This window comes from Cupressus sempervirens, chromosome 2 (genome assembly GCF_028749045.1).
Source record: "Cupressus sempervirens isolate cs-2001-9-10 chromosome 2, ASM2874904v1, whole genome shotgun sequence".
Classification (NCBI taxonomy): Eukaryota; Viridiplantae; Streptophyta; class Pinopsida; order Cupressales; family Cupressaceae; genus Cupressus; species Cupressus sempervirens.
Window position 1 is genome coordinate 651,463,086 of NC_143119.1, and position 25,548 is coordinate 651,488,633.

General features: G+C 35.7%; 1 protein-coding gene across 1 annotated transcript in view; it reads left to right on the plus strand.

The window, feature by feature from the left end:
* Positions 1-25,548, plus strand: part of LOC149575057 (alpha/beta-Hydrolases superfamily protein) — a 159,083-nt gene that overhangs the window by 16,874 nt on the left and 116,661 nt on the right. The window contains exons 2-4 of the mRNA XM_089814924.1: positions 190-362; positions 518-570; positions 21,845-21,959. Coding sequence (XP_089671050.1) covers positions 190-362; positions 518-570; positions 21,845-21,959 — 341 coding nt within the window. The remainder of the gene's footprint in view (positions 1-189; positions 363-517; positions 571-21,844; positions 21,960-25,548) is intronic.

The window sequence follows — 25,548 nt, forward strand, 5'->3', positions numbered from 1 at the left end:
AAATTTTTTATTTTTATGCTCCTAGCTTTAATATTTATCCTTACAATTTTCTGATTGGCCTGGCTTTCTCAAGCTACAAGGTAATTTGGGATAATGATTATCAGTGTGGTTCTTAACTTCATATTATCTTTCTGTGATCGCTCTTCTTATCAATCTTCTCTAGAAATGACGAGTCCATAATGAACACAGGGATTGGGGAATAATTCAAGTGATTATCGACAATTGGCATTTTCCTTGGAAGCAAAAGGTATTCGGACTGTTGTTGCCAATGTTTCTCGACCTGATTGGCTACGAAATGCAGCTGGCCTATTAGATTGGAATTATTGGAAAGGAACACTTTGTCCAAGGCCAGTCCTAGACTGGTATGCACAACAGTTTCTTCATTAACTTTTATGGTCTATTGTACTGGGCCCTAGCTTCAATAATGTCGATTCCACAAATTTGGTAGTTAAAATTTGACAACCCTAGATGAAGTGAGTGGTATATATTTGATTACACATATGTTCTTTAATTTCAGGTATCTCAAAAGAATTGAAGACGCAATTTTTACAGCACACCAACTTGCTGATGGTGATTATTACAAATCTTCAAATTTTTTGTTTTTAATAGTGAACTTTGGTGCAATTGATTTCTTTTCTAATCAAGCTAAATGCTTGGTGAGGAACTATAGTATAATTCATTCAGAAATGAGGAACTTGAAAACTAAATGCAGTTACCTTAGTTGTCGATCAAGATAAAATAATGTCTTTGCATTTCTCTCCAACAAACTTGATATAAAATTACAAATGCACAATTCATCTAGGAAGATCAATGGTAGATTTTTTATGCATCAGATTTAAATTTCATATAAACTTCTGACTCTGAGATTTATGGATCAAAATTTATGCCTATATATATATATATATATTGTTGTAGCATTTCTAATATATGAAGATGGGAGCTACCCCCTATAGGTAGCAATTTGCTCAACATATATCTATCTATATCTATATCTATATCTATATCTATATCTATATATGTGTATGTATGTATGTTCTGCTAGACCTGCTTAACCCATTTCTGGCCCATCCGACCAATCCTTGATGAATTCTTATCTCTCCTATCTCATTCGACATGGCAGAGAAAGTATTGTTAACAATTTTTCATGCGGGATCATGTCAAAGAAGCTAACAATGTCAGCCTGAACAAAATGATGGACCAGTCTCCAACTTTCAATATCAGCGAAAAACGTCCAAGTACCCTTTCTGCGTATAGATCCATGTGACGATTGGAGAAATTTATCATGGGATATAGTATTTAATAATGAGCCAGCTCTATATCATATAGGATAGATCCTCCCTGCACATGCATGCACAGGGGTAGAATAATGCAGTAGGACCACCACATCATATAGAATCTTCTCCCCCGCTGTGCGGTGACCAGTTTAAAGCTATTGTTGGGGTGGGTGTTGCTCCGTCTCTAGAGGAGATTGCAGATAGTGGGGCCCCTATTATTGAGTTCCCCTTTTTCTAATAATTGTATGTGGGAAGGGTTGGGGAAGGAGGGGCCATTGTTGAGTATCGACATCCCAAACTTAGAATGGGCAATGGTCCTGGGATAGTTGGATCAGTTTGGAGTTTGGAGAGCCCCCCCCAGCCCCATAGAATTGTAGGGCTGCCTGGGGGTGAAGGATGCTCTGGTGGAGAGTCCATATCTTGTTGGAAGGTGGGAGCCTCCCTAATGAACGAGAACCAGTGGGAGGACAACTATAGATAGGATGCTCTATTGAACCAAAGGCCCCAGTTAGGTGTTAGGTTCTAGCAGCTGCCCTTAGAATAGTAAGGCGACCTACCATTATAGCTACTTAACTCCCATCCTTTGTTTCTGGATCAGGCAGGTTAATCCCATAGAATTGGAACTGCTAGTTGAAACCCGCTTGCCCTTCAGAAGACATCAATGCATGTACATGTGTATACATAAATATACTGTTATTAATATACGAAGGTGGGAGCTACCTCCTAGAAGTAGCAATTTTCTCAATACACACACATATATATATTCATGTACACACACACACACAGATAGAGAAAATTGCTACCTATAGAGAGTAGCTCCCATTGTCATATATCAAAAACAATACAAACAGAGAGTGAACAAAAAGATGTATATGGCCTTTATTAGCTCTTGTGAATGCTTAATTTGTGCTAATGATAGAATATTCCTATTTATATTATTCCATTTATCTTCCATTCAAATTTCTGTGTTGTTAGTCCCGTGAAGACCAATCCAAGAGGAGGCATCATTCAAAATAATGGATTGTATGTTTTGGTCAATTGCATGGTTGGCTAAAAGATTTACTTCAGCAGTTGCCTCTTGCTATATATGTTTAATGGTAAAATTGTTGATTTCATCTAGAATGACATGGATATTATCTAGCCACATGGTTGATTTGCAAATGGGGGCTTGACTGGTCATGATTGCATTGGCAATGTTGAGAAAATCTCCCTCTATGTCCGAAATCCAGACCCCAATAGGTTTTGATTTTCTGAATACGATCAATGGATAAGTCTGAAAACATCTATTCATCAGTCCTAACAATAATTCAAACAAGATTCACTCAGCACTTATGAGTTCAATGGGAGTATGAATAAATATAGCTTGGATAAACCATTTGTCAAATTTCTGATTTTTTGAATAAATATCTGCAACTTATCTTCTCGGGATAATGGGCCTTCAAAGTTAGTGATTATTGTGCAAGAACATCTACAGGTCACTTGGTAATAGCCTCCTCAATGATTTGGTGAGTGAATAATTTATGAAGATTTTTGCCAAAATCCCCCCTTGTGGATGCTTCAGATTTTAGTCTGAAGACAAGATGCATTTCAGAGCTCTCTTGAACTTGGAATAGGCATCAAAACACTTGGAAGGGGCTGCAATAATGATCTATTAGTCTTGTGGATAAGGAATGAACTCAAATATTTTTCTCAACAGTTGACCCTATGGAGGTTTTCAGACAGTCCGAAAATTTACATCCTTGGCACCTTTATTCTTGGAATCAGTGTTAAAAATCAGAGTTTGACCATGTAATTGGTCTGCAATCAAGTTGGGAATGGTTTAAGTGCCAGAGAATTTTCTATGATATTCCAAATAAATCACCTCATTTAGAGAAATTCTCAGATTTCAGTCTGAAGAAACACTTTTAGCCCCCTCTTGCCTTCAAAAACTCAGAAAAATGCTTCCTTATGGTCTGCAATCAGTTTTTTGCAAAACAAACCTAGATTTTGGTGGAAAAATTTGATTTTCAAACCTAACCCTCAGATTTTTGCATGGAATCTACTTACCACAACCCTCCAAGGTCTGAAAATGGTTGGAAATGCTCAGCAATTGGCAAGGGAAGACTCAGCAACCATGCTTGGGCAGATTTGGAGGCTTAATAATTTTCTATGAATTTTCCAAAAATTGCCTAGCTCAGATTATTTTCAGATTTTGGACCAGCAAATGCCTTAGTTTTAGTCCCTCAATGGTTTCCCTAGCCTCAGAAAATGTTACTGTCAGACCTGCAATCATTAATGGAAAGAATGGGATGTTGGAGAAATCTTGATAATTTTGGCAACAAAACTGATCAGTAATGGAGGATACTTCAGATTTGGGCCTGCATACCACTTACCTCAAGCACAATAATATCAGCCCCCTTTAATGATAAAAACTTCTTAACTTCATCTCCAACTACCCATAGCTGGATCAATCTCTTACTTTTGGCCTCTTGCTTTAAATTTCAGCCCCTTTGTCTCAGCCCTTCTGAATCTTCATGGTTTCTTCACTACAGCTGATAGATTTTTAAAGGTGTTTAGCATTTGATTTGCTTCCCACAAGCAATGTGGGATCAACAAAATACTCCGCTTAGAAGATTCCAAATTTATTTTATAAATTTCCACCACATATTAATTAATTAATAAAATAATGCCTTATGGAGGAAAATAGATCCATGTATGGATCCTTCAAAATTTGGCAAAGTCCACAATCTCCATTCATAAATCCAAGCTGGCATTCACTATTCAATTCTATCTTTCCAAAGTGTGGGAAAATCGACTAGGATGAGACAAGCTTATTCTCATATGTAGAAAGCATTCCGTCTTCTTCTTTTCCTGAAAGGAGAAACTTGAGCCAAGTAGGGAATACCAACTTCTAGCTCCCAAAAAGAAATTCGACCCATGCTTGGATAGTTCCCAACACTTGGGAATTTTTAAATTCGACATTATTGCCTTTAAGGGAAAAAAGACCTTATTGTGTATTGATTCCATACTTAGAAAAATTTCTCTCCAAACTTACCATTGGGGGAAAATCAATGGCTGCTTGGACAACATCCAAACTTAGTCTTGGGGGAAAAATGACCCTTGACTTGGGGAAAATCAGCCCCTGTTTGGATTTCTCTAACACTTAAAAAATTTCATTCAAATATCATCCAACATGGTGGAAATTCATAGTATGTTAGGACTTCAACCTTGAGACTTGGAAATCTTTCAGAGAAAGGCCAATTGAAGTGGGCAAATTCATTATAAATTTATAAGTCTGGATTTTGTGTATTTTTTTAAAGAAAAAATGCTTTTTTCCTAGGATATTGACATTTTTAAGTGAGGAAAATAAATTTATATAAGGATTTTTATAACCCTTGTCCATGGACTATGCCTTCTATAGGATTTTGGAGTAGTTAGCTAGTCAAAATCTAAATACACATAAGATTTTATGTTTAACCCACTATAGTTTGATCCAAACGGACTTCAATTATAACGTTCCCTCTTTAAGATTTTAATGTCCCCACTATTAGGGTTAGTTTGGCATAAGAAATACCAGCAAAATAAATGTTAGAATTCAAACAAAAATAAATCTAGGTCTACTATTCTAACCTCTATTTTAACCTCAACCTTAAAGACGTCTCCACATTAGGATCAATAAGCCTCCCGAGGATCTCCAGGTCCAAAATGATATATAATCAAGCCTAGTACCATCCTTCATTACTTCTCTATCTTCTATGGAGTGCTCCCTCTTAGGTCCTTCCTAGAAGAGATGGATTCTATCTAGGGCCCTTATGACATATGCATATGTTACCCTTGATGGAATATTCCGGCCTTAAAGAACCATATTAAGATCAGTCTCTTCCCTAAAAAGGGACTTTCTTGATCTTAAACCTTTAACCATCAAGTTGTGTGTGCTATCCATTTAGGATTCTACCTTTACATATACGTATTTATATTTGTATATGTGTGTACATATAGATTATCCATAAGCATAAATTATGAAAGGAAATTCATAATTACAATTACAAATGTAATTCCTAAACATAATTCACAATATACCTTCTTACCTTCCTTTGTTTAGTCCACTTAATTGATCCGCAAGAAATTCCTTAGTATATATATTAAGTCTACTTATTTAAAATTCATTCTTTATCATTTATTTTATTATAAAGGAGAGACCCAAAATTAAAAAATGTTTTTTCTCTATCTATATATAAACATATTTGTTCACCTTATATTAAAAGAAATAACATATATTTTATATACAAATACATTCCTACCTTATTACCTATATATTTAATAACATAATTTGATTTAATTTAATAATGAAATATGGGTATGCTTTATCTTCCCTTGTATGTCCACTCACTTGGCACCTTACCTATTTTCCCCTTAGCATGAGTAATGTATTCCCTTTATTATGGATGCTTCTTATTATATTTTTTTATAATTTCATGTTCTTTTTATGGTGACTTGGCACTAGAAAGATCTCATATTAGTTCTCATTGTTCCCTTTACTACTTCCTTTGTATGTTTATGTTTCCACTTATTCCTCCTTGTTGCAATTTCAAATTGTGGTCCTTAAATATCCTTACTGTGTCATGTAAACCGTTGACACTTTAACAAATCTTTAGTTTGGGATTCTTTTATTAAACTGACCCCCTTATAATATGGTGGCTCCTTTATTAAGTTAGTTTCCTGGTGACTGATTCATCTTTATTTATTTTTTGTTTTTGATAATATTATTTTTAATTGTTTGTTTTGAATAATAATTATGTATTATTTTGTTTTATTAGTTTTTGAATAAATATTATTAAGTATTAATAAACATTATAATTTGAATATTACTAAATATTAAATGTTGTTCAAGATCATCAAATATTAATATTATTTGAATATTGAATATAATTTAATTTTAATATTATTTAAATTTTATTCTGAAAAGGGGTTACAACAAAGATTGCAAGTTCACTGGTTAATTTTTTTACCACCCCTCAGTCTTTTAAAGCATTGAACTGCTAAAATTAACATCGAAACTTGACTAACTTAATGACTATAAGCTAAAAGAGGGGGTACCCATTTGCAATGGGGTGATGGCGTGAAAAGGTCACAACAAGGACTTCAATTTTCTACCCCACAGGTCTATTTCTCTATCAAGGATATTCAAGACAGAGGTGCTTGGTCTTCCAAATCAATTAGCATTTTCAAGGCCCGACTTATTGAAATCCTTGTCATGAATTGCTTTAAGAACAATGATCCTTGAATCATTCATTTGCTTGATTCTTATAGCTATAATGATTTTATTGGAAATGGAATTTTCAATGGTGAAAAGTTGCTCTTATTGATATGCTTGATGATTATGTCATTCTATTTAATTGTTGTTTTTGCAAGGTTAGTGTTGACATGAGCTGGGAGTTTAGAACCATTTTAAATTTTTAATGCTAGTTTCATGTTAAATGATTGTTTTGATGAGAGTTAGTTAATGAATGTTTGTTAATTGCAATAATTTTAGTAACATGAGAAGTGGGGATACTTCGGCCTTTTTTTATGATAATTTTGATTGTAGGAGATTTTGTGAGCCAATGACAAGTCAATTTTGAAATGATAATCGACTGATATTCAATATTAAACAAAGGAGAGGAATACTCCTGCAATAGGCAATTACAAGAAGACATTTCCATAATGAAAACGATTGAGAACGAAAAGGCAAAATAAAAAGTTACTAAACTAACTAAACTGCTTAAATAACAAAAAGTTCGTAAAAATTGACCAACTTAAAAGAAATTTACTTACATGACCGTTAAACTAAACGTTAGAATATCACTTTGATACCCTCTATTAATGGTCACTCTACTTACTACCCTTCAAAAGACTTGGCATAATTTGCAGGTCATTTGGTCACATGAGCTTGCTGCTGAGACCCTCCCTAGTTGGACTTATGATCTGCCAATTTCTTTCTTACAAAATTTCCTCATATGACCAAGAACAAAAACAAGATGATTGCCTTATGCACCATGTGTACTTTCTTATATGCTTGTGTTAAAATGCTTGCATGTGTGACTCATGCTTTATGGGGTACCCCAATGTGCAGTTCATACCTTGAGTGCATGATCATTGTCTTACATGTATTTGTTATTCATGCCTTGTATATATTCATGTGTATCATCACATCTACATGTGTTTGTATGTATGATTCATGTCTTGTGTATTGATACCTCATGTACATATATTCATGTATATACTTCGTATTCTCATGTATTAATGGGCATACTTTGTGTATGTCTCATGTTTTCATATATTTATACATATATTTAATATTTTTCAAATGTATGTTCAGTGTGTGGTTCTAATTTTGATCTAAAATAAGATGATAACTAGAGTGAGCGTGAATGGAAAACATTGGTCAATCCAAATCAATTTGATGCCATTACAAAGATGGCCTTGACTCTTGCTTATAGAATGGAAAAATTTGCAAATTCTCAAAGTATTGGTTAACATAAGAGTTGCATAGTAGAAGCTATTCATGTTGAAAGATCTTTAGAACATTTGACATTGCTCAAGGACAAATAATATATAGATATTTCAACCTATGATAACATATAGATTGGAAAAGGGACATTAATAACATATAATCATATTATTTTGATTAATATATTAAATTATTCATTATTATTAATAACATTGACTAATGTATTCAGTCATATGAGGGATTGAATGTTTTATTTATCATTAATTATTATTTAATTTTATGTTGGAAATGGGACATTATAATAGGCCTAAGTGTAGTAGGGGACATTTTAGAATACCTTACAACCTAATGTGGGTAGCTAAGCAATTCCTCCAATTACCCAGAGGCTGAGATCAGCTCCCAAAAAAATCAATTTTTGTTGATAAAAAATTGGCAAATAACTTTAGAATCCACCATAACGCCAAGAATTGTCAAATGAAGCTGCTGCAGAACAACATGATTTTGTGGAAGAATCATCAAATGCAATGCTGAGTTCACACTTGATTTGTGAAAAATTCATCAAAGACTCAATACATTTGCAGGAACATTGTTTGCCCTAGAAGCCCTAGGCGTGATACAAAAACAATCTACAAGAAACCATGATTTTTTATTAAAAATATGTCAAAATATTTCGTTAAAGATGCATAGTCATGATTTTGTGAAAAATTTGTCAAAAACCACCTTTTTCTAGAAAAAATGACAAAAACCCATGCTTTTCAAAAAATTGTCAAAAGCCAACAAATCCAACACTACATGATGTTTTGGAAAAAAGATGCAAAAGCCTTGCATGATGTTTGGGAAAAAAATCAAGCAAAAACCTCTCCATGATTTTTGGGAAAAAATTATTCAAAACTTGCCATGATTTTTGGGGAAAACTCATTCAAAACCCACCACCCAAAGCCCTTTTAGGTCAGAAAAATGACAAACTTTGGGGAAAAAATTGTGCAAAATCCCCTAAGATGAGATAAACCAGCAACCTTCGGTTAGAAGAATGAAGAACCCTTCCAAATCTTTAAAAAATTTTGGTTTTCTGGTGAAAAATTGGAAAAGAAATCTGCAGAAACCACAAATTTTGTTTAAAAAAATTGTTAAAAATTGAAAGCCCTCAATTATATCTAAAAAAATTTGAGTAAAAATTCTTTTGTGAGTTTCCTCGGTGTTTAGGAAAATCCATGGTTTTTTTATAATAAATAAATCTGTTAAAAACCAACCCTGCTGATGCCATGAGAGGATAATTGATTGATGTTTAATGTTTAACAAAGGAGATAAATGCTCCTTAAATAAGCAATTTCAAGATCTTTCCATAATTGAAATGATTGGCAGCTAAAGACAGATTGGAAAGTTCCTAAATTGACTAAACAATTTAAAGAATAGAAAGTTATTAAAAGCTTACTGACTATTGCAATATTATTTTAATAAATTTCCCATTTTGCTATGTGAACATTTGTATGCCTCAATTGTTAACTTCAATCCTAGTGTGGAATGTGTCGGGTGGATATTTTGCAACCAACAATTTGTTAAATTCCAGTTGCAAAATAGGATAACCAGCCACAACGTATGAGACAGTCTCTCCTACCTTAAAGGGAAGGCTCCCCCTTCTCACCGTTCCTTGGATCAACTTAAGGTCAGCAAGAAGTTGAGAGATTTGTAAAGGGCGTTACCAATATTCTTTCCTCTTAGCTTTTAAGAAAGAATCCACTTATCCATAGAGTGAGTAATGAGCAAGATGAAATCTCTAACTACACTTCTATCTAATAGTTGGAAATGATGATACTGATAAACCAACACCAACTCAAAGGCTGATTGAAAGCATAGCGGTTTGTCTCTAGGTCTCGTTTTAATCTATTCTATAAGAATAACCTCTACTTTTGGGGTGCAAAGACTTCTAAAAGTAGGGAATTCTAACATTTTTGTGAATTGAGATGGTAATACAAGCTACAGTCAAAGTTTCTAGTCTATGTATTACCACAACTGCTCCTAGTCAAAGCTTTGGCTCCGATTGTTTCTTAACTCACTATGATATATGATTAAACACAATAACAACATGAATCAAAGACACTAGGCACAAATTACGGTCAAAGCTTCTAGTTTGTGCTATCACAATTGATTTTAGTCAAAGCTTCAAATCCAATTGCTTCCTTTATTCACTTTTGTCCCAAATTGTTATTACACAATCAAAGTTATGCTTGCATAAGTTTGGCAGAGCTTTCTTGCATACAACAAAAGATGATATTTACAATGAGGGGGGCACTTTTTATATAGGAAAATAAGTGAGAGAAAGGAGGAAAAATGGGAGCAATTCAACCACTTTGACCCAGTCTAACTAGGAAAGAAGAATTATTGGATTACATGTTTGAAGTACATGTAATTGGATTACATGCGATTGCATTACATGTGTTTGAGTTACATGCGATCATATTACATGCAATCCATCTTCTGCATCTACAAAGATGGAAAATACTTAAAGAAAATGTTAAAACTTTTGATTCTAGATGAATCTATCTTGTAGATTATTAGAAAAAGCCTTGTTCTTCGTGATGATCGCAAGATTAGAAATTCCTATATTCTGCACCACTACATTCTCTTTGATGAGTTTCTAGTTGTAATTTGAAAACTTGATGTGATCAATATTACGATATTAGATAGTTTCTATTTACTCTCTCTTCCGCCATTTTCTAATGGCCACTCTTTTTGTAATGTTTCCATAAACTCCTTCCGATCGTTATGGAAACTTTATTTTTCATTTTATGAGAATGTTTCTATTTCCTCTCTCCTTTTTTTTTATAGAAACATTCTCTTGTATCTTGTATATATAGATCATTAATGATCTCTGTTTAGTAACACATTTATTATTTTACCATAATATGGTATCAAAGAAAACTCCTGGCCACTTCAAAATTTTTTAATTTCTTTTTGAAATTATTAGTTCAAAATTTTTGAAATATTTGCCCAAGTGTGTTCAAAATTTGTTTTTTTTTTCCCTCCAAACCCAACTAGGGATTAAAATGTGCCTTTTTTTAAAAATCCGCCCTCTATTCAAGAACTTTGCAAAAATTTTCAAGTTTTTAAATCCGACTAAGGTTTTTTTGTAAACGCTCGATTCCCATGTCAAACTAACAAATTTTTTGTATATTCTTGTTGGGTTTTTGTAGATTTCAACTGGGTTAGTCTCGCTTTTTTTTGGCTGCATTGTTTTCTATTTCTCATTTTGAGCCAACAAAATTCAAAATTTGACAATAGATTCTATCTGAATTTTTTGAGCTCTTTTATGGGTCTCTCAAATTTCTCAAGTCTTCTGTCAATCTGCCTCAAAGTTCGTGCCATCTCAAAAATTTCACTTTTTTCATTGAAAAACATGCAATGGCATCTCTCACCAATCTTCTCTTAGAAGGCAGTTAGCGATCCAATGGAAAAAACTACTACACCTGGAAGTAGCTAATGATGATGTTCGAGTACCATCACTTTGAGGTGCTTGTTTTGGGTACTGTCACTTGTCCTACCATAGTCTGTGCTACCAAAAACCATTAGTGCAACATGCAAATCTCTTTGATCAACCCGAGGCTGCCTTTTACGCTTTTTGAGGACATGCAAATTTTTGTTTTTTGAAGATAGATTGATCATTAAAGGAGGGTATTACAATATTAGATAGTTTCTATTTATTCTCTCTTCCGTCTTTTTCTAATGGTCACTTTTTTTGTAATGTTTCCATAAACTCCTATTGTTTATGGAAACTTTATTTTTCGTTCTACAAGAATGTTTCTATTTCCTCTCTCCTGTTTGTTATAGAAACATTCTCTTGCATCTTGTACATATAGATCATTTATTATCTTTGTTTAATAATATATTTATTATTTTACGATAATTATCAAGATTTTTCTTGAGTTGTGAATTCTCCTTTGTAGATTGGTACATTATGGAGTCTCTGACACTTTGAAGACCTTCTTGATGGTGTCCAGATGTAAAATCGGAACATCTTTCCACCAACACCTTTAAATTTTGCTTTGTTGAAGCAAAGTGCTTGATGCATTCTAAGTTCTAACACAAACTTAGGTTCTTAGATAGGCATTGGGAAAATGGAGACCAAATCAATTATTGCTTCTTTTGATTCAAAACACACCTTCTTGATGGGATGTCTCTATTCTTTGAAGAAGTCTTGACATATCTTGAAAAGTGCGCTGTAACATAAAGATGAAAACTCCAATGAGATTGAATCCATGAAATCTTAAGGATTTTGAGTGTGGATGATGGGTCTATGAAAGAACAAGGTGTTCAAAGTATTGATTTGATACTCATGGAACACATGTGATGGCTGGAAATGAACCAGAAAGTATATGTATTTGGAAAAAAAGGTCCTAAATGAGACTTAGAAGGATAGATTGCATGTGGGCAATGATGGGTTTTCATTTGTGGGAATGGAAAAGAATGCAAGTTGGGATGCATGTGGATGTGTGCAAATGGTGACTTTGGTGTTTAAAAGAGTGATCTTTTACCAAAATCAGGTTCTCTAGAGGTAATTACATGTGGTAATTACATGTAGTAATTACTTGAGGTACACGTGTAATTGGGTTCGGAGGATGTAATTGCATGTGTAGGAAAATAGATGTAATATGCACTGACATGGAAAGATGAAAGGTGAAAGGACGTGGAAGCACTTGCATTCTTGGGTAGAAATTCGCAACTTTCTTCCAAAAAAGCAACAAAACAAACAACAAACAAGCAAGAAAAACAAAACGAAAACATGCCTCTTGCTATGGACTTGTATATGACAAACTTCTTCTATATGCAATTTTTGTTTTTAGAGTTTGGGGAAGTTTCAAGCATTCAAAAAGAGAAGATTTCATCTTATTTAAAGAAAAATTGCAAAATACATGGCACGACTTTGAACAAATGGACAAAGATAAGCCAAAATATGCAACAAAATAGCAAAGTAAGCAAGAAAAGATAAGCAAGAGTGAAATCTTCTACTTGGAGCTCAAAGAGCCAAATGTAGAAAATAGAGAAGTTGGAATGTATGACTTTCCTTCAAATTCGAATTTCCCAAACAGCTCTTGAATTTCAAAGCTTGCAAATGTGATCCACCAATGTCAAACATATGAGGCATTTTTACATGTAGACGCAAAAACATGATTCTTAACACCTCCAAAGGCAAAACGTTTTTGAGAAACTCATGCATTTGGGACATTTTTGGGTAAAAATGTGCCCTCCAAAAGCATGTAAATGAGTCATTTTTGCATGAAAGATTAAAAAACGTGGATTCCAAATACATGTGTATGCATTACAACTCCAAAACGCCCCCTCTAGATCCAAACGCATGGGCTGAAAGTGCCATTTTCTGGGCTTTTTTGATAAAAACGTGCCCTCTAGATGTCAATGTAGGGATAGAAAAACGTGGACTCCAATGGCATTTGCATGAGTTAAATGCACAGTTGAATCCTATAGATGCATACACATGGATTACTTCCTCCTCAAATGGCAATGTTTTTGCTTGGAGAATAAATCAGACTCTCAAGAGGCAAACGCATGTTTAAAAATGCATGTAAATGGAGCTGGAGATATAAATCGCACTCTCCCAGCCTTATTACATGTTTTAAAATATGCAATATGTGTTATGCTTTGGGCATTTTTGGCTTTGGAAGGTAAAAATGTGGACTTGGGATGCATTTACATGCATTAGAATGCAAAATCACACTCTCAATAGGGCATTACATGTAACGTATTTGGACATGTTTGGCTTGGGAGTGCAAAAATGAGGTCTTGGAGGGTGATTACTTGAGTTTTGAATGCAAAATCGGATTCTCCAAGACACATTACATATAAAATTCATTGGTTGGAAGTGCATTTACATGTATTAAAGTGCAAAATCGCATTCTCCATGGGGCATTACATGTAACATGTTTGGTTGGAAGTGCATTTACATGCACATCATGGTCTTGAAGGTTCCTTGCAAATTAAAAATACACTTTTTTATTTATCTAAGTTCACAACTTGGATTCTAGAGAAAATCACACTCACCAAGTGCTATTACGTGTGACATATTTTGCATTTTAATGTAAATCAGACTCTTGGAGTCTGTTACATATTTAAAATGACTTGCCTTAGCATTCTTTTCCATTCAAGTGCAAAATCACACTCTATAGATGCAATTGCACGTTTTATTTTTGACTTCAAGTGCAAATCACACTCTCCAAGTGCATTTGCACGTGTTGAAAATATGCTTTGACTTTACATGCATTTGGGTTGGACAAGGTAAATCTCATTCTCTAGATGCATTTGCATATTTGAGTCATTTGTATTTGCATGCAAGAGGTAAATTTCATTCTCTAGATGCAATTGCATGTGACACATTTAAAAAATAAATGTTATTGAGTTGCACAACTTAAGTGATTTATTTAGCACATGTCTAATTGATTATTGAGAAAATATCACTTGAAGGGGTCAAATATAATACTTACACTATATATTTTATATATCACATGCAAATATTATTGAAAAAGTAATATTTAACTTAGATGTTTTAAAATAAAACATAAAGTAAAACTCAACATAGAATTAGAACTATGTAGTAATAAAGTCACTTAAGTGAAAAATTGTTTACCGCATGGGTAAATAGATTAATGCATACAGACAATGAACAAGAACAGCAGTACTCCTTTTATTATTTGCATATGTCAAGAGATTACATAATGCTTAGAATCATGATGGTTACAATGATTTTTCATAGTGTACATATACTGTTCCGAAGAACCTTCCCGAAGGGGTCCATCGGCTACATAATAAATAATTACCATCTACATGCTAATCTACCCATCGGCTACACAATATCTACTGAAGACATCATGCCCCCCAAAAGAAAAGGTCGTTTTTGGACGACAATTACAAAATATCTGAGACAAATTAACAAACAAAATACATTAACTGACTAACTACATCAAGATAGATCTGTTTCTGTCACATCACTTTCACATTCATCTCATGCCTGCACCAAACTGGTCTCCAATCCACATTGCATCTGTAGCATCTGCTAACACAATATTGTCTCCTTAATCAAGCTGACCTTGATAGCCACCCGTGCTGCTTTCTCTGCTTCCAACTCCTGGGTACCCTGAGCCAAGTGTCGCTGTACTGCCTTCAACTGGATGATTAGCTCCTCCTGAGCTCTCTATGTATCCACCAAGATAGCTTCACGTCCAACACCTACTTGAAGTGCCTCAAAGCGTAACATCCCTCTCGAAAGGCTTGCTCCAGTGCTCTCTCCACCTCTGGCACACTATGCCTGCAGCAACTCTAGGTCTCATCAACTAGTCAAACTTTTCACAACTGATAACCGTACCGACTGGGGGTCTAGGGGGCACGCCCCCACCGGGGTCGAGGGGCAGCATCCTAGGTAGGGTCCAGGGGCAGCGCCCCCACTGCCAAGACCAAATTAACACTTTGAAACCCACACAAAACTGCATGAAACACACTATTTTTGTGATTTTCTTCCGATCCCACACTCTTCCTGGCAACTGCTTATGTTTCCTCCCTATTTATGTCTTTCCCTTACCCTCACCATCATACATTATTCATTCTGAACATTTCTGAGTTGTCATCATTTTTTGTTTTTTTTTGCTCCTTCCTTTGCCTGTCATGAACCCAATCAATGAAAACACTATACGATATTCTATCTATCTAGAGCTGCCTCGACTGCTCTTTCCCATACTTTGTCCATCCCAAATCAAAACCCTAACCTCTGAACCCCACTCCCTTTCACTCCGACCCCAATAGAATCCAACAACATAAGAAAACGCCACAAAATGTTGATCAAACTGCGATCTGGAATGCTCAAACTGCACGTATCGATACAAAAAATTCAATAAACTACGAACCAGGGGTACTAAGAACCGCATCCGAGCTCAAGATCCTTAAATCCTCAATCGTTCCTCTTCCTCGAAATGAATTGCATGCGTGACGACCATTTCTTCCTCTTGCACATGGATGTTCTGGTCTTTATCAGTGTGCTGAATCACAAAGCTACCCTTTGTTCCGTCTGTGGGAGAAGGGCTCTACAAGAATGAAGTCTGCGGAAGAAAAGACTTAAGCCGTGGGTGAAAAGGTGAAGCCGTGGACAAACAAGATGCAATCCTGAGGATAAAAAGGTAATCGCCAAGCAATGTTTGCGGAAGGAAGGAAATGCTAGGCCGCAGAAAATTTTAAAAGCCACCCATGGGAGACAAAGAGTTCAAGCCACGGGGAAAACGGGCGAAACAAATGAGAATCTGTACACCTTCCCACAAAACACGCTACTCGCGTGATAGGTGTCCACGGAATAGCCCGCGGGACACCCTGTCTGCGGAACAGTCTGTGGGACCCCCTCTGTCGGCATTCACTCTTGTTTTTTTTTTTTTCTTTTTTTCTTTTTTTCTATTTCAATTTTTTTTTCAATTTTTTCAAATTTTTTTTTGTAACATCTAATTCTCCCTTCAAGTTCTGTCCTTCTCCAACGACGAGGGGATCATTCTGGCGTGGTACATCTTTAGCTTTGAATCGTTGACTGCCTCCAGTATTGCTTGTTCATCTAATGTCCATAACTTTATTGCTCCGTTGTCGTGTACTTCTCGTATTTGATACAGTCCCACCCATCTGACCTTAAACTTTCCTGGCTTGATTTCGTTCCGTCCGCTATACTTCAACTTCTCTTGCCATCTCTTCCGCCTGTTTTGTGTAACTTCCGTGGCCTATTGTGCCGGCAGTCGTCGCTCATCTAGTGTATTTTCTTGTTGTCGGCACCTTTTTACTAATTTCATGGTGGGATGTAACCTTTTCTTCTGCACGGTCTGTTCACCATATACCGGATGGTGGAATTTTTCCTTTTTCTATACTGTATGCTCTTCCCTTCAACTTCAGCTATAACCTCCTTTGCTTCTTCAGCTTCTCTGTATTCCTTCGGACATTCATTTCCCTCTTCTTTCTCACCTTTGTCGACCCTTAACATATTACAGCTTGGAAAGAGCTCGTAATCCTCCATCTACTAGTGGAAAAGGCCGTTCAACAAGTCTAGGTCGTCCTCATTTGACCCTCCTTCCAGTCTCAAGACTCCCTCTTCATCAGGTTCCATTCTCTTCTTCCCCTCGTCATCCTCTCCACCTTTGCCTTTGGAATCCAATGACGCTGCCTCCCCACCTACCATTTGTGTGTGCAAGTCAATTATGAATCCTCTGCCTTTGCTGTAATGTCCCCTTTTTAGCATTCATAGCATGATGTTGTCGTTAACCTATTTCCCCACGGTCCTGTAGGCTAACCAAAACATTAAAGGGACTTAGAGGCCATTTGGCCTAGATAGTTTCAATTGCAGGTCTTTCTGAGGGGTTTTGAGGCAACTTTGGGCATACTTACTATTTATAATTTTATAGTAAGTCATCTTGGACATGGGCGGACATCCAGTGGCAACGGTATGTCGATGGTAATTGTTTAAAATCGACAAGAAGACTTGTTTATCATTGATAAGATTTGTTATGCATTGATAAAGCTATTTTATAAAGTTAAATTTAAATATTTAACTTTATTAATGCATAGACTATAGTTTGTGGGAAATATTTAAATTAAAAGAGTCCCCTTTATTTTATAACACATTGGAGACATAAGTTACATAAAGGGAGTTACGTTTTATCCCACATTGAGAAAACGAAGGATGGAGCTCTTGTGAGAACACTATAAAAGAAATAGAAGAGCTTCTTTTAAGCATGGTTGGAAATATTAAAGAAATTGAGAAATTTTCTAGAGATTATGTCTCAATAGTAGGACGAAATCCCTTCAAGTTGGAAATCTTGACGCCATTTAAAGATATGGTCTTGAGATTCAACATGGTAGCAGTCCGAAAAAGCAGATACGAAAAAGCAGCCCGAAAAAGCAGAACCGAAAAAGCAGGCTGAAAAAGCAATCCGTAAATGTAATTCAAAAAGCGGATCCGAAAAAGCAAATCGGAAAAACAAAGCAAAAGGGGCAGCATTGAAGGAAATTATTACAGCCATCTACAACCAGGTTCCTTTGTTAGTATTGCTTTTTAGGGTGTTATAAGTTTCAGCTGTAAGTGTGCATTATACCAACATTATCATTTTGTAATCCATGTAAATGCCAAAGTCTTGGCCATATTTCATGAGCATTGTATTAGAAATTTCATTGCAAATTAAGAAGATAATAGTTGCTGGTGTCATTTAAGCAATTCAATATCATTATTTATCAGCTAGTTAGTTTGTACACCAACTGTTTGTAAAAATGCCAGTTGGCTGTAGGTGTTTATTTATTATGCTTAGATCATATATATGCACTGAATATTGTCAAAATTAGTAGCACACTCATGTTAGGCCATTGTGTAGTCCATTTGGAGTCTTCTAGCACAAGATTCTCATTGATACAAATTGAAAAAGAGTCATTTAAAGCCAGCTGAAATACTATATCAGTCATACGTCCTTTGCATGTGAATTGTTTAATGAAATTCCTTGAGCTTTCATTAGCATTTTTTGTGAGCAGATTTGAGGAGGGCCATTACATTTGCGCTCCATTGATAGGGTATTCTTCTTCCAGTCATGCTTAACCTTTGCTTGTATGAGCCATCCTTGGCCCAAAATGGTGTCATATCCTCTCCTCTTCAGCGGGATGATGACGAAGTCGAGCAGGAATGATTGTGTTCTAATAGTGACTGGTTGTGCCATCAGGACTCCCAATGGTTTGATCTCGTGTTGGTTTGCCGTGAGCAACTGGAAGGTTGGTGGCCACAGCGTAGGCTGTCCTAAATTTTTCCAAGTATCCTCCGATAACACATTCACGCTGAACCCTCCATCTACAATTGTATCTGTCAGAACCGTTCCCAGAATTCCCATCTCGACGACCGTCGGATGCCATCCAGATGTAAGGGCTAGCAGCATTGGGTCCTCTATACTTGCTCTACTTTCTTTCTCCTTTCCTTGGTCTCCTGATAATTTAGCATTTGGAGCAATGTTTGTGAGTGCTGATCGGAGCTAAGGCATTGTGAGCAACAGATCGCTTATTTTGTAGTATCTGCTGTACGATGTTCTGTTCCGTGCAGTTCCTGGTTGAGGTACCTGTGGTGTCCCTCAAATGTGCTTTCTCTGCCTGCATCGCCTTCTCAATTTCTGTTCGCACTTCCTCTAGCCTCTTCTTTTCTTCTATTAGGTTGGGGTATAGTTTTTCTTTGTTCCGTGTGATTGCCAAAACCTCCTCTTCGTCTGTCTTGATGGTGATCAAATTCACTCTTGACTTTGGGCACTTGGCATCTTCATGATCTCTAGGACCGCACCATCTGCATAACAACTTCAGTGCGTTTTTCGTTGTACAGTCTCGGGCAAAGTAGCCCCACAAATTGCATGCGTGGCATTGTACCATCAGGCTGCCGTTCGTATCGTACTGAATTCGGCTGCGACTCCCATTATTATTGTTGGCATTGTTGTTGTTTTGACCTCGCCTATGATTTCTGTACCCTCCTGACATGGCACCCTCGTTGCTGGTGTTTCCGCTCCCTCCTGCTACGGAAGCCTCCTGTGTGAGAAGTACTTGCTGAGGTCCTCTATTTTTCATGTTGAACGGGCATTCTTTTAAGGAATGTCCCATAATTTGGCAGATCTCACAGAACTGGGTCTTCAGATAGGATCCTTTCGTGTGTCCTTCTGTCTTACATTCTGTGCACCAGAGGTCATTTCCCTTCGTCTCTTTCTGTCTGTTCTTAAATTCTTTCATCATTCGGATCATATCGTTCTAGAGAGCTTGGACCTTCTTGTTGCCCTTTTCGTCATCACTGCTCTCTTCTTCTGAAGACGCATCGTCGTCTGACTCGGATGAGCTACTCTTCTTCTTCTTTGTTTTCTGCTCACTTTCCAAGTTCATCGCCCGATTATATGCTTTAGTGTATGACGATGGTGGCACAATCTTCATCTTCTTCTGCAACTTCGGCCATAGTCTTTCAATGAACCATCTCTTTTGCAGCCCATCCGCCAGCTTATTTTCCATCTTGTTTATTAAGTCTTTTAATTTTCTGGCATATACTCGAACTGTTTCATTTTTCCCTTGCTTTGTGTTGTATATCTCCACTACAATCTCATTGTCGTCGCACAATAGTTGAAATTCACTGATAAACTTGTTTTTAATGTTGTCCTAGTTGGTTAATTTTTGGGGATCCATGTCGGCAAACCAATCAATTGCAACACCCCTTAGGGTTGCTGGAAATTGTCAGACCCATTCGTTCATATCTGTTATGCCATTCGCCCTCCAAATTGTTTTGCATGTTTTACAGTGTCAGATCAGATCGGTTGTTCCATCACCATCAAACTTGGGCAACTTCTCTTTTGGTCTTGCCATTATTACTTGATTTTGTGCATGGGCGTTGGTTGGTCTTGCAACATTGGCGCTATTCTGCACTTCCACATTGGCGCTTTGTACTCCGACACTGGTGCTTTACACTCCCACACCATGGCTTTGCACTCCCACGCCGATGCTTTGCGCTCCCACACCATCACTGTTTTGTACAGGTGTCTTATTTGCAACAGCTATGAACTTTGGTGAAGAAGGATATTTTGAAGTTGTCCCTTCCAGAAGTGTATCGCAGATTAAGAGTTCACTCCATGCTCGTGCTCCCTTGGCACTCCGAGTCGTGCGAGTTAATTCCGTTCCGTTTGGATTCTCTTCCCTTAGCGAAGACAAGTTCAAAAATTCCTCCTTTGCTTCTTCCACCAATTCCACTCACTGTCAAGTCTCTTTCAACAATTCCTCAATGCTTTGGTATCCGTCGGCAATTTGTTGAAACCTCCGTCTGCGTTCGGCTTGTTGTGCCAAAATTAAATTTTCTTGTGCAGTGCATATTCCATCTTTTCCTTTTAGCTTATTTCTATCCTTGTTAAGCTGATTTGGCATTAGTCTACATTCCTCTACCTTTGTTCCAGGTCCATCAGGCAACAGCGCCAAATGTTTACCGCATGGGTAAATAGATTAATGCATACAGACAATGAACAGGAAGAACAATACTCCTTTTATTATTTGCATATGCCAAGAGATTACATAATGCTTAGAATCATGATGATTACAATGATTTTCCATGGTGTACATATACTATTCCGAAGAACCTTCCCAAAGGGGTCTGTTGGCTACATAATAAATAATTACCATCTACATGCTAATCTACCCGTTGGCTACACAATATCTACCAACGACAAAAAATAAACAGCAAATTGACATGAAAATATAACATAAAGTGCACTATAGTCACTTAAGTGATAAACTAACTTAAAAATATAACAAAGTTATTTTAAATTATATTTTCAAAAAGTGAATGTCAACATTAAAAATATAACATTCATATTTTAAATATGCGATTGCGCCTAGAGAGTCCACTTTTTGGGCACTTAAATAGTCATATTTGACTACTAAGTTTGATTAAGCCCTAAGATATGCAAACCGAAGGGAAAATCGAAAGCAAGAGATTGGACAAAACAAAAAGACTAAAAACAACTAAATACACGCTAAAAAATGCAATAAAGGATGTTGAATGCTTCAAAAACTAAGCATAGGCTTAAAAAAATGAAAAAGGAAAAGGACTTGATGGAAGCCTTCAGTAAAATGATTCAGAATGTAAATTAGGGTTGATTGGTTGATCAATGTCGGTCAATTAAATAATGAATTATCTCAGAGAAATGCAAAACTAAGTTGAAAAAGTTTCGTACTACCTACATTTTGTGGCGACAGAATGCAGGACAACAAAATGTTAGTGGATTGATCATAGATATACAATACTAGTGTGAATATTTGTTAATATTTACTTCTAGAATTATTTTTTTGGTTCTGTTAAAGGAGGTATCCTTCTTACTAGAAACTTCAAATTCATTTTCTACAAATTCTCTATCGACAACTTCTAGGGCTTTTTTAAATATCATTTGTGAAGAAGGCATGTTTTAAAGTTTTTTATTATAGAGTAACATGAACTTATTGCTTTGTTAAAACTTAAAAGAATCTGTCACGTAAGGCACCATTTTCTATGGTTTACTTTTTCTAGTATTAATTACATTTTTAAATTTTGAAGGTGGAGAAATCTCCTTAATTGGTCATTCAGCAGGAGGTTGGCTAGCACGTGTGTACTTGGCAGAGTATGGGTTCGATGGAATTTCTCTTCTTTTGACTCTCGGAACTCCTCATTTGTGCGTAGATTTTTCACTCTTCAAATGTATAACAATGTGAAAATACATTTCAAAGCAACACTCTTGCAATGGTTTTAGAGAAGGTATACCATTTACAAGATTAAATAAATAATAAAGAGCTATCAATTTTTTGAGTAGTCATTAATATTGAACTTTTTGGTGTCTATTACATGCAGCTTAGATAAATAGTCTTGTGATATAAGTTTTTAGATTAGTTTGTATTGTGTTAGCATTACACTTGAAACACCTGCAATTGGTCCCAAGAAATAAGAACCCACTGCATTTGTTGTGCTGTTTCTTGAGCTTTTGAAAAAATGGCTTTGTTATATTATTTATTTTTTGGATTATTTGTATACTTAAGGGTCCATTTGGTTGTGGGAATAAGAATATGGGAATAGGAAAACATATTTTGGAATTGTTGTTCTAGAATAGAAAATAAGAATATGTATTCCTATTCTTATTTGGTTTAGTTGGAATTTGATGGGGAATTCACGGACCCAAAAAATTTATGTTTTCTAAAATAATTAAAACTGAAATAGGAATACGTATTCCAATTCCACCTATTTAGGTGGAATTGCAAATGCTCATTTTTGGGCCAAAATTGGAATACACATTCCTATTCACAATTCCAATTTGGTGCACCCAAACAGAGAATTTGAAATTTTAAGAATTTACATATGCCTATTCCACTCATATTCGCGCGGCCAAACAGACCCTAAAAGACACAAAAATTATAGAGGAAAGGCATAGTGAACCTTTTTGGTTTACTGCCAAGGTTTGGGTTTTTCAAATTTCATTTATTTTGAATATATCTCTTTTATGAGTTAAATTGTAAACCAACTTTGAAATACCACTGCTATTGAAAGTCACGAGACTTAACTGATTTATCTTGTTAGCATCTAGCAAATCCAATATGACAGATAAAAAGAAAAACAATCTTTGAAGACATAATTACTTTTAGAAAACTTATGATTGAGGTACTCAACGCCTCTACGTGTAGAACCGTAGAAAGACACATTCAACATTTATTGTTCTACATACCCATTCTTGACACAGGGCTATGGCAGCTTCATATTCAATTATTTTTATAGTTCTTTGCTGGTAATTAATCCCCATTGCTGCTGTTTCTGTCTCATACTTCAGCATCACCTCTGGATTCTGACTGCTTGCTGTCTTTTTTTGAATCCAAACTAATGATCCCACAAGAGCTGTTTATTTAGGTAGATGGGGGTATTTACTCCTAAATCTAAATTGATAAAGCCTTTAATTTGATTGCATAAACTCTTTACTGGGGTTGTGTCCAATACCAATGCTTCAGGGGTTTGGTTCTGAGCTGATTTCCATAATGAAATAATAAGAACACAATCAAGCATAGAATGCTTTCTCTTGCCATGCTATTCCTTAAGTAATTCAAATGCCACTAGAAAGCAGATTTCTCCTTCTTTCCTCCAGATGACCAATCTTGCCAAATCCAAACAATCAAAACTTCAAACTAAAGCAACAAGAAAGTGGCCCCACGCCGATGCCTGAAAACCAGTAACTTAAAACACATCTTCCCCCTTATTAAAACATCGCTGAAATTTGTGTGAGCAAGGAGTATCTTAAAAAGAGCATCAACAACCACATTCTTATTCCCTTTAATATTCTCTACATAAAATCATGTGTAGATTTTGCTAACGCACTTTTGTTGATGCCCATTGAAATCCTTTTGTTCCAAGAAGTACTTCAGACTTTAATGATGAGTTCTAATGGTAAATTTTTCTCCTGCCAAATATTTTCTTAACTTTGGCTAAAGCATGCATGCTAGCCAACATCTCTTTGTCATAAGTAGATTAGAACTTTCTAGATCCCTGAGCTTCCTACTCTTGAGTAAATGGGATGCCTATCCTGTATTAGCATTGCTCCAATACCCTATCTAGAAGCATCACACTCTACAATAAAAGGCTTTGTGAAATTAGGAAGTGCTCATACTGGACATGTGCTCATGATGTCCTTGAGCCTGTCAAATGTATTTTGTGCCTCTAGAGTCCATTGGAAAGTCCCTTTCTTAATAAGACTAGTCGATGGATAAGCCAACTAGGAAAAACTATAAACAAACCTTCGGTAATAGCAGCATAAGCCCAAGAAGCCTCTCAAATCAGATATGTTTTTGGGGAGGTGGCCAATCCATGATAAATATAGCAATTTGTCTTTGTAAAAAGATAAGCAAATTCAAATGTCAAGTACAATATGAAAATAGTATACATTTCCTCTTCCACTTCCTAATAGCTCCTATAAAAACTATAGGAGTGGGAGGGGGTCTAGTCCTAGCAATCCTCTGTGGTGTCCAGATCAAGTGGTTCAACTCACATTGACTCTACCTTTCTTATGCACAACTTAAGGTTATATTGCACAATGACAAGGTCATTTAGGCATTTTTGTGCCAACTTGTTCCTCTTCTTTGCGTGAATGGCTTCGAATAAGCTTCAATTACGCTCACAACTGGATGAATCCAGATTTTCTTGAAAAGAGCTTCAAATCCACTTCAATCCACTAGCAATCGATCTACCAAACACAATTTCTCTTCACCAAAAACCTTCTCTCCTCCAAATGCTCAAAAATGAAAAATGAAAATAAAATATGCAATTCACTAGGCGTCATGCTATTTATTGTTTCTGCCTTCGAGAAGTTTGCTAGTTATCGCATGATGTTGGCAAGAAGTGATCGACTTCTTGCAAACAAGTTCAGAACTTCTCAGCAGGAAATCTTGGAAAGAAAAACATGTTACTTCTGGTTTTGAGAAACTGCTTGCGAGAAGCAGAGTTATCTGCCACTTCTTGGTGAAAATTTCAATTGTGTAATACAATGTAATTATAATGAAGTTAAATCAATAACATTAAAAATATCAAAGTATGATAAATGATAATTAATAACCGATGAGTAAACTTATTATTTTTATAATTAATAATAATAAAATTAAATATATATAAAAATAAAAATAAATTTAATATAGAATAATAAAATTGGAATATAACATAGTTAAACTTATTTAAGTTAATGAAGGATCAAGAAGCATAAAAGGAAAACTTGTGACTCCCTTAAACATGAGATATAAAAGGGAGAAGAGAACTTCGTTTGGAAGGTGGGAGAAAAAGGAGGAAAAAAGAGTGTATGAATTAATAAAAGGTATTAAAATTGAAATGTTATTCAACAATTATGAAGGGTTGTGACCCTTTTAAAGGGTGTGAATTATGAAAGGTTGTGACTCTTTCAAGGGGCAACAATAATGAAGTTTTATGATTCTTCAAAGGAATAGTAATTGTAAAAAGGTTGTGACCATTGCAAAGGGTAGACATAATGAAGAGGGGTGACTCTTCTCCATTTTGGAAGATATAAAGGAAGAGTGTTTCATTTGCGAGACAAGGTAGAGTAATTTGGAAAATAATATATTACTCTCAGGCAATAATGAAAAGTGGCGATTCAATTCTAATGAAAGGTGGTGACCTTTTTAATAAACTATGGAGGGTATTTCATTCCAAGACAAAAAGGAGGAGTAACAATAAAATATAATTAATCATATTTTGAGATCAAAGCCAAAGTAAATAGTGTT